At 39.4% G+C, this 10,684-nt stretch overlaps 1 protein-coding gene across 1 annotated transcript in view; it reads left to right on the top strand.

Moving 5' to 3' along the window:
* Positions 1-10,684, top strand: part of LOC107742645 (NACHT, LRR and PYD domains-containing protein 3-like) — a 27,934-nt gene that overhangs the window by 6,218 nt on the left and 11,032 nt on the right. The window contains exons 5-10 of the mRNA XM_016555701.1: positions 5,098-5,214; positions 5,777-5,893; positions 6,038-7,801; positions 8,352-8,525; positions 8,933-9,106; positions 9,215-9,388. Coding sequence (XP_016411187.1) covers positions 5,098-5,214; positions 5,777-5,893; positions 6,038-7,801; positions 8,352-8,525; positions 8,933-9,106; positions 9,215-9,388 — 2,520 coding nt within the window. The remainder of the gene's footprint in view (positions 1-5,097; positions 5,215-5,776; positions 5,894-6,037; positions 7,802-8,351; positions 8,526-8,932; positions 9,107-9,214; positions 9,389-10,684) is intronic.

Genomic DNA, 10,684 nt, shown 5'->3' with positions numbered 1-10,684 from the left:
CCCCTGTTCTATCTGCTCTGCCTGAGTCTGTATTCAATAGAATATGAAGGTCACATATATTGATCTACAATTTAAGAGAAGTAGAAGATTACCAATAAGAATTAACACCTGTTCTGAGGTCCTTCTCATCAGCTCCTCCTCCAGTCTGGTCCACACTTCATCTGCCACTTTTGACTTGAATCTGGGATCCAAGGCTGTGCCCTCCTCCAAGAACTGTCTGATGCTGCCATCCTGCAAGACAAAAACACAGGATGAGTCCCTGAATAATCCTAACGAAAACAAGTGAGAATTCAACAGGATTACACTACACACCTGGTATCTTTTTGAGAGGTCATTCCAGATAGTGTCCTTGATGGTCTTTGTGAAGGAGGAGTCCTCATCATTAACTGTGAAGTGGTGCTGGAGTTTATTTAAGATTGGCAGAATCTGACCCAAGGTTGGGCTCCTTTCAGCAGAGACGCAGTGGGTTGAAGTGTAAAGTATCTTTGTAACTTTGACAAACTGTTCTGCTTTTCTGAAATCCTCATCAGAAACTCTCTGCAGTCTGTAAAATATAATCAGATTCATTAGCTGGACTATAGTTTTATGAGCACAATGGTTCACACAAAATGGTATAAGCTAATTACAAAGTTCTTTACCTGTCCTTCTCCATTGATTTCTTAAGCCGAGGGTCCATGGAGGTGGCCTGGATGGCAGGGAACTGCTCCACGAATTGCTCCACTATGAGGAACAAGCTATTCCACCTTGTTCTCACATCAAGGATAACAGCATGTTCTGGAAGATCTAGAGTGAGAAAGAGGAAATTGGTGTGTGTGTGTGTGTGGTTATTAAAGTGGTTGATCATTTGCAGAGATGTTTTACTGCATGATTTAGCAAAGGATTTTTCTAAAATATTTAGCCAAAGAGTTTTGCACTAAGGTTGATCTATTGTGATTTCTACCTACCGAGAAGACGCTGCTTCTCTTTAAGGACAGGTTTAGCCAGGCTGGACCTTTTCAGCCACACCACCATTGCTCTGATCCTTCCTGCCCATTGTGAGACTGAGGATATAGTGTAAAGCTTCTGAGCAGCAATGTTGAGAGTGTGAGCAAAGAAGCAAATTTTTTTAATACTCATCTTTTTTACTGCTACATCCATGTTTGCTGCATTATCCACTGTCACAGCAACTACTCTGTCCTTTATATTGAATTCATCAAGAATATCTCCTATCTCTTCTGCTACAATGTCCCCTGTCTGGGATGTGTATACTGCCCTTGTATGTAGGACTTTCTCTTTCATGGAGCCCTCTCTCACATAGTGGACTGACACTGTCAGGTAGTGGTCCTGTGCAATGCTGGTCCAGCCATCAGCATTCACAGCCACATCCCTCACATCTTGTAACTCTTTCTTGATGTTTTCTTTTTCTACTGCATACCATGCAGGTATGAGGGTATTTGAGAGCATGTCTCGGCTGGGGGACTGATATCTGGGGTTTAAGGCCCTTATCATCTCCCTATAGTTGACATCATCAGAACACAAAACGTAAAAATAGCATTGTTTTATAATTTTTGCTTACTATAAAAGGTAAAAAAAAAACACATTATCTAGGTTAAGAGACTACCTACAAACCTGGCCAACAACCTTAATGGTAAAGTTACAACACCACTTACAGCTTACTTACCTCCACCATGGAGCCTCCACTGTAGAAAAAGGCAGCAACTGGAGCCTCCACTGTAGAAAAAGGCAGCAACCTTTAACAATAAACTTTGTTTATTAAACCTTTAACTTTATAAACTTTGCTCAATTAACATTCATCTTTCCTTTCTTTATTAATTTTTCCTTTTTCTGCCTGTGTAAATGGATTAACACTTGATGGTCTCCTAATTCCAGGGTCAGCAGGAGCAGAGGCTATAACATTAATATGAAGAGGGGGAAAAACATGAAAGCTAAACTGTTAATGCAGCCAAGGATAAACACATTTAAACAAGATAACTAGTTTAATGTGAGTTAAACTTGATCAGTTACTGTTAACCTTAAAGCATTTTTAGCATCGATTTAGTTAGGTATCTATAGCCATCGAAACTGTATCTATCGTTACATAGCGTAGGTCCCAAAAAATAAAATGAATCAGAATCAGAATGAGCTTTATTGCCAGGTATGTTTACACATACGAGGAATTTGTTTTCGTGACAGAAGCTTCCACAGTGTAACAGAATGACAGTGACAGAACAAAAAACACAGATAATAAAAAATAGAACAAGTAAATAAGGAATAAAAATATATAAATTGACAGTTGTATGTGCAGGTATATTACAATAGACAGTTTTTGTATGTACAGGTACTGTATATTATGTGCAAATTTGAGGTGTAGACTGAGTATGTGTGTTAGATAAATAAGTGTATGAGTGAATAAATAGTGTGTGTTCCACAGTTATTGTCAAGTGTTCATGAGATGGATTGCCTGAGGGAAGAAACTGTTCCTGTGTCTGGTCGTTCTGGTGCTCAGTGCTCTGTAGCGTTGACCAGATGGCAACAGTTCAAAGAGGGAGTGTGCTGGATGTGAGGGGTCCAGAGTGATTTTGCCAGCCCTTTTGCTCACTCTGGATGAGTACAGTTCTTGGAGAGAAGGGAGGGTTGTACCAATGATTCGCTCAGCAGTCCGGACTATCCTCTGTAGTCTTCTGAGGTCAGATTTGGTAGCTGAGCTGAACCAGACAGTTATTGAAGTGCAGAGGATGGATTCAATGATGGCGGAGTAGAACTGTTTTAGCAGCTCCTGTGGCAGGTTGAACTTCCTCAGCTGGCGAAGGAAGTACAGCCTCTGCTGGGCCTTTTTAACAATGGAGTCTATGTGAGTGTCCCACTTCAGGTCCTGAGAGATTGTGGTGCCCAGGAACCTGAATGACTCCACTGCAGTCACAGTGCTGTCCATGATGGTGAGTGGGGGGAGAGCAGGGAGGTTTCTCCTTAAGTCCACGGTCATCTCCACAGTTTTGAGCGTGTTGAGCTCCAGGTTGTTGAGACTGCACCAGACAGCCAGCTCTTTAACCTCCTGACTGTAAGCAGACTCGTCACCGTCCTAAATGAGGCCAATGAGTGTGGTGTCGTCTGCAAACTTCAGGAGCTTGACAGAGGGGTCTTTAGAGGTGCAGTCGTTGGTGTAGGACTAAGTCACCGCGCACAAATGTTAACTTAAATAGTAACGTACACAAGCATGTAGCACTACAAGTTAGCCGAATTTGAATGTTTGTTTACCTGTCGGAGCCTCAGTCATACCGACGCCATCTTCATCAGTAGTTTTGGAGAAAGACTCTTGTGGTGGGCATGTTGAAGGAGGCTCTGTGGCAGGAAAATGCTGAGAGGATGACTGCACCGGCTCGGTCCTCTTGCAGTCGAATACGGAGCAACTTTCTGCTCTTATGTTTATTCCGTGCACGATCAAGTGCTTCATCATATTTGATGTGTTGCCCGTCTTGGCAGCAATTATCTTATTGCAAATATTGCATCGCACGCTATTGTCGTCGAGCTTGACGAAATGTAGCCACACTTTTGATCTTTTAAACATCTTTTAAATCTATGGGGGTTGGGACGCTACACTACAGCCTCACGTGTGAGAGACGCGTCTCTGAGCGAGTGGGCGTAACCGGCGTAAACTATTGATTTTCCCTGATGCCACGCCCCAGCCAATCACCAGCATTTGATTTGTGCAACATCTTTTGTTGGTCAACATTAATGACACGGATAGATACTTAATTAGGAATGCTTTCCCTTTAAGACGGAAGGCATGCATGTAATACTGATACACGTTCAGTTTTCACCCACCTTATGTTCACTTAATCCATAACTGACAGTATTTACGTGAGATACTCTGCACGATAGACATTTGGACTGCTGTGTGTGTATTTGAGCACTGAGAACTAATTGTGCGCTGTATATGAAAACTGAAGAAGTGGAGCGTGCACGAGAGAAAGCACCGCTATCAGCGTGATTCCGCCTATCCCGCCTTCACTAACTTTAAGTTAATCGACAACGAATTGTGACTTCTGGGAAAAACGGACATTATAGTCCCGTCTCGTCTTGTTAACGAAGACGCAGCATAAATCATAGTTTTTATCATCAGATATTAGTTTTAGCTCGTCTCATCTTAGTCACAGAAAAAATGTTCGTTTATACAGACCGGTTTCCCTTCTTCATTTCATTGCAAAAACACTTGAACTAGCTGTGTTCAACCAAGTCTCTACCTTTCTCACACAGAACAATCGCCTCGACAGCAACCAGTCTGGTTTCAGAAGTGGACTGTACTGCATTAAGCTAACTGAGACTTGTTATGGCACTTGCATATCATTGCTCTTTTGTTGATTTTGATTGCTTCCATTGTCCTCATTTGTAAGTCGCTTTGGATAAAAGTGTCTGCTAAATGTCTAAATGTAAATGTACATATTAAATCCATATTTTGAGAAAATGAAAGCATTTTTTGACCTTGCATGCATGTAAACCTATTGTAGGAGACTCCCAAAACAATATTAGTAACCCTAAAAATGGCATAATAGGGGCACTTTAATTAATCAGCATTAATTAATAATGATTACCAAGGCTTCTCAACTCTGGCCCTCGAGGTCCACTTTCCTGCAGAGTTTAGCTCCAACCTTGATCAAACTCACTGCCTGTAATGCCGAGTTCACAGTGCACAATTTTCAAACTCGTCGGATCGCCGTTGTTTTCACACTGCGTGACTATCTGGGGTAGCATTCAGTTGCTGCTGTGTTCACATTGCACGATGGATCGGAGACAGGGGGTTTCACACTGCATGACTTCACAATAGGAAGAATCGCCGACAGCTCTGTCTGGTCCACAAACTACGTTTCACAACAAAACACACGCGAGAAGTGATAAGGAAAAAATGTTGTGGTCAGTATAATCAAAAGCAGTCTATGGGCAAGCCAATAAAATTTAAGGGAAGACACACATCAACTGATATGGGGTACAACATTTATGTCTAGATAGATAGATAGATAGATAGATAGATAGATTTCCTATGTGAAAGTAACCTTTAGTAAAATCAGTCTGAATTCTTGTATCTATTACTAATGTCTCTATTCTATTGTACTCCGTTTTAAGTCTGTTGCACAGAGACAGATCAAACCCATCAGAGGCAAGCTGTGTGTCCATGAAGAGCGACCAGTCTATGGGCAAGCCAATAAAATTTAAGGGAAGACAAGCATCAACTGATCTGAGGTGCAGCATTTCTGTCTAAATAGATAGATAGATACTTAGATTTTTGTATCTATTACTAATATATCTACTCTATACAACATTTTTGTCTTAATCTGCAGATAGATAAATAGATAGATAGATAGATAGATTTCCTATGTGAAAGTAACCTTTAGTAAATTCAATCTGAATTCTTGTATCTATTGCTAATGTGAGTGAGTGAGTGACGTGACATGTGGCCAAATATGGTGACCCATACTTGGAATTAGTGCTCTGCATTTAACCCATCCAAAGTGCACACACACAGCAGTGAACACACACACTCCGGGTGTGAACACACACCCGGAGCAGTGGGCAGCCATTTATGCTGCGGCGCCCGGGGAGCAGTTGGGGGTTCGGTGCCTTGCTCAAGGGCACCTCAGTCATGGTATTGAAGGTGGAAGAGAGCGCTGTACATTCACTCCCCCCACCTACAATTCCTGCCGGACCGGAGACTCGAACCCGCAACCTTTGGGTTACGAGTCCGAATCTCTAACCATTAGGCCACGACTTCTAATGTCTTTATTCTATTGTACTCTGTTTTAAGTCTGTTGCACAGAGACAGATCAAACCCATCAGAGGCAAGCTGTGTGTCCATGAAGAGCGACCAGTGTATTGGCAAGCCGATAAAATGTAAGGGAAGACACACATCAACTGATCTGAGGTACATTTATGTTTAATTAGACAGACAGACAGACAGATAGATGGACAGATAGATAGATCTTTAATTAAATGTTGTAATCTGTTATGTGAATCTTTATTTATTTATTTAATTTTATTTATTTAATGGCTCTCTACTGGTACAAAGCACATTCAAATCAAATCTGATGAAGAAGTTTCAGTGTCTGCATGAAGGAACAGCAAAACAGGGAAACCCAACATTCCTGAATGAGATCTACACAGAGCTCTACATCACAGAGAGTAAAAGTGGAGAGATCAATAAACAACATGAGGTGAGACAGATTGAGACACAATCCAGGAGAGCAGCAACAGAGGACACACCAATCAAATGCAATGACATCTTTAGACCTTTACCTGGACAAGACAAACCCATCAGAACTGTGCTGACAAAGGGAGTCGCTGGCATTGGAAAAACAGTCTCTGTGCAGAAGTTTATTGTGGACTGGAGTGAAGGGAAAGCAAATCAGGACATCCAGCTCATATTTCCACTTCCTTTCAGAGAGCTCAACTTGATGAAGGACAAAAAACTCAGTCTTTCAGATCTACTTCAGGTTTTGTTTCCTGAAACAAGAGAAATATCCAGTGATGCATATAAAGTTTTCTTCATCTTTGATGGTCTGGATGAGTGTCGTCTGTCTCTGGATTTTCAGAGCAATGTGAGGTTGTGTGATTTAAGTAAATCTGCCACAGTGGATGTGCTACTGACGAACCTCATTGCGGGAAATCTGCTGCCCTCTGCTCTCATCTGGATCACCTCCAGACCAGCAGCAGCTGATCTCATCCCCTCTGAGTGTGTCCATCGAGTGACAGAGGTACGAGGCTTTAATGACCCAAAGAAGGAGGAATACTTCAGAAAGAGAATCAGTGATCAGAGTCTGGCCAACAGAATCATCTCACACCTGAAGTCATCAAGGAGCCTCCACATCATGTGCCACATCCCAGTGTTCTGCTGGATTTCAGCCACTGTTCTAGAGGGAATGTTGGTGAAATCATGGAAAGGAGAGATCCCTAAGACTGTTACTCAAATGTACACATACTTCCCGATCCTTCAGACAAACATTAAACATGAGAAGGACTATGAGAAGAAAGTGAAAGATGAATACATGATCCTCAATCTGGGGAAACTGGCTTTTCAGCAGCTTGTGAAAGGCAACCTGATATTCTATGACGAAGACCTGAGCGAGTGTGGCATTGATGTGACAGAAGCATCTGTATACTCAGGATTGTGCACACAGATCTTCAGAGAGGAATTTGGCTTGTATCAGGGGAAGGTCTTCTGCTTTGTTCATCTGAGCATTCAGGAACATCTAGCAGCATTATATGCGCACCTCTCCTTTACAGAATACATAAATGTGTTCGACCAAGCCACAGAACAAAATACCTTCTCTAAGGTCTTAAACTGGATGAAAAATAATTCATTATCTGGCCTACATCAGACAGCTGTGGCTGAAGCTTTACAGAGTAAGAATGGACATCTGGACCTTTTCCTGCGTTTTCTTCTGGGTCTCTCAGTGGAGTCTAATCAGACTCTCTTACAAGAACTAATAACACAGACAGGAAGCTGCTCCTACAATAAAAAGGAAACAGTTGAATACATCAAACAGAAGATCAGGGAGAATCCCTCTCCAGAGAGATGTATCAATCTGTTCCACTGTCTGAATGAACTGGGCGATGATTCACTAATGCAGGAGATCCAGGATTATCTGAGATCTGGAAAAATAAATCAAATCAAACTCTCTTCTTCACAGTGGTCAGCTCTGGTTTTTGTGTTGCTGACATCAGAGCAGAAGATGGAAAAGTTTGATCTAAAAAATTTTATGGGAGCACAAAATACAGCAGATGAAGTTCTTCAGAAACTGCTGCCTGTGATTCAAGAATCCAGATCAGCTCAGTAAGTAAAACTGTCATCAATCACTACAATATTAAAACATTACCTATATCAGACAATCACAAGTCTGCGTTAAATACAGGTGTAAGCGGGGTCTAAAACATTGTGATCGGCTTACTGAAACCACATATGGAGGTAGTCAGAAAAACATTACTATTGAAATTGCAACAGCCCTCGTCATCCTTTTCATTAGTTTCCTTTTCCATTCGCTCATAACATGGGCTGCATCTAAAAAATGAAAATTTTAGAAATTTAGAAAACACTTTTTATACAAGCAAATACATTTAAAATCCAGTGTGCCATCTGATGTAAAGAAATTAAGAAAATTGTATGTGTATCCATGGTGTATCCACTACCCAACCAGGAAAGTTTTCTATACAGAAATATATACTGCAAGATTAGGAACAGTTGACTCTAGAAAAGTGGATTCAAACAGTATTCGTTACGTGCTTTACTGTCTATATGAATTATTTGTATTTTGCAAAGTTTTCACATTGTTTTCTTTAACTGCACCTGGTGTCAGTTCATCACTCACATTCATTCATCTTTACAGATTGTGTAAGTGTGGTGTCACAGATAAAGGTTGTGCTGTACTGGCTACAGCTCTAAGCTCAAACCCCTCACACCTGAGAGATCTGAATCTGTCTGGAAATAAGCTACAAGATGCAGGAGTGAAGCTGATCTCAGATGGACTGATGGATCCTCACTGTAACCTGGAAACACTGCAGTAAGATTGTATAAAAGTATCATCCTTATTGCCCACCTACTGTGATTAATGAATAATAAAACACATTTAAAAGAAAAAAATGTGAAAAGTCTAAAAAGTATCCTGTCAGATAACTAAAGATGATGCTGTTTTGATCTTAATTAGGTGCTTTACAAGGTGTCTGACACAATTTACGTACAATCTTTGATGATAATATAAACATAATTGGATAATGCATGAAAATTATATTTATTATGCTCATATTGAAATGAACACTATCAAGCACCCATTTAGAAAAAAAAGAGACTACTTAATGAAATTAGGTCCAGTTTAAAGTGCAAGTCTCTCTTTTTGATTGTGAAATTCCTGCTGATCTGAGTTGTATATCCTGAAATAAGAGACTGACAAGTGTCAACTGTTCTCTAAAGGTTGAGTGATTGTGGTGTCACAGATGAAGGTTGTGCTGCTCTGGCTTCAGCTCTAAGATCAAACCCCTCACACTTGAGCTATTTGGACTTAACTGGAAATAAACTAAAAGATCTAGGAATTAATCTGATCTCTTCTGTACTTGATGACCCTCACTGTAAAATGAAAACACTGCGGTAAGATATATATGTATATAAATGTGTCAGCAACCTCTATTGTGAATGATGAAATTATCACAAAATAAAACAAAAACTGAAAGTGAAGAATTTCATTGTTCTTTACAGGTTGATTGATTGTGGTGCCACAGATAAAGGCTGTGCTGTTCTGGCTTCAGCTCTGAGATCAAACCCCTCACACCTGAGAGAACTGAATATGTCTGGAAATAAACTAGGACCATCAGGAGTGAAATTGCTCTCTAATGGACTGGAGGACCCTCACTGTAATCTGGAGATACTGTGGTAAATCATCTCTCTAAGAGTCATACACATTGTTACTTAGTAAGAAATATTCACTAAGAGATTATATCTCTGACAAGGATGTAGGAGGCAATCTGTAGTACAAAATATGCGCCACACACACAAGAGAGAGAGAGTCTTGTTTTTTCTTAGAGATGTTGTTAAGGTGATAATATAATGTTCCACAAACGTGTGGTTCGGGAGTTTGCAGTCAAGTGTGGTTCCAGACATGATTATTGGCTTTCAAAGACAAGGAGTCTATAGCTGAATAGCATTTCTGTCTGTAAAAGCATACTATATGAATAACATATCTCTGTGTTATAGCATATATCTGTTTTATTTGAAAAACAGAGTTGAAAATAGATATGTATATGTATATATATATATATAGAGAGAGAGAGAGAGAGAGAGAGAGATCCAATAAATACGACAGATAGTGAACCAGGACCCTGCTTCCAATTGGAAACTGATTGTGCATTATCTGGATTATCTAAAATATAAAACTAGCACAGCTATGTAGAAAATCTGTTGCCTTTGTCAACGGTCAATTGAAAAATGCATTTATATACATTAGGGGTGTGACGAGACACTTATCCCACGAGATGAGACACGAGACTGGGTTCACGAGAACGAGACGAGATTTTTAGACTTTTTTAAAGAAATCCTCAATGATGAAATATATAGGGAAAAATAGTATTTTATTCTTATTAATTAAAATCATGAAACTTCAATTTATTGAATCAATTTATTAAAAGTTTAACAAAAATTACATGTTTAGGGCCCTATGAAATGTTTTATTTTTTCTCACCATATTATTTGTATTTTTTATTGTTACCAAATTCTGTGTTTTAGCATGTCTAATTATTTGAATGCATAAAACAACTTAATTTATGAATTTTTTTCTTAAAGTAGCCGTATGAATTTTTTTTCCCCTCAGAAATTCTGTATTGTATACTTAAATTTTTTCTGGTTATCAAATGAAGGCATAAAATATTAATTTAATTTATCATTTATCTTTTAATTATTGAAAATTAAGCAAACAAGATTTTTTTGGCAAACACAGGGTATTTACTATTAAAATTAAAACATGGAAGAAATGTTTTGTGTTATTATTCCTTAAAAAATAATGTTTGTTTCATTTTAGTAGTAGTAGTAGTAGTAGTAGGCTATGTACATTCTACTGAAAAATAGATATAGACACAATGTCTTTAAATCAAACCGGACTTTTATTTTGACGGGTTGCCGTGAATACCTTTACAGTTCTGTGTATGAGATATGACGCTAGTTTTACTCAAATCA

Source organism: Sinocyclocheilus rhinocerous, unplaced genomic scaffold (assembly GCF_001515625.1).
Source record: "Sinocyclocheilus rhinocerous isolate Xijiao unplaced genomic scaffold, SAMN03320098_v1.1 scaffold947, whole genome shotgun sequence".
Taxonomy (NCBI): Eukaryota; Metazoa; Chordata; class Actinopteri; order Cypriniformes; family Cyprinidae; genus Sinocyclocheilus; species Sinocyclocheilus rhinocerous.
This window is presented reverse-complemented; position numbering and strand designations above follow the sequence as displayed.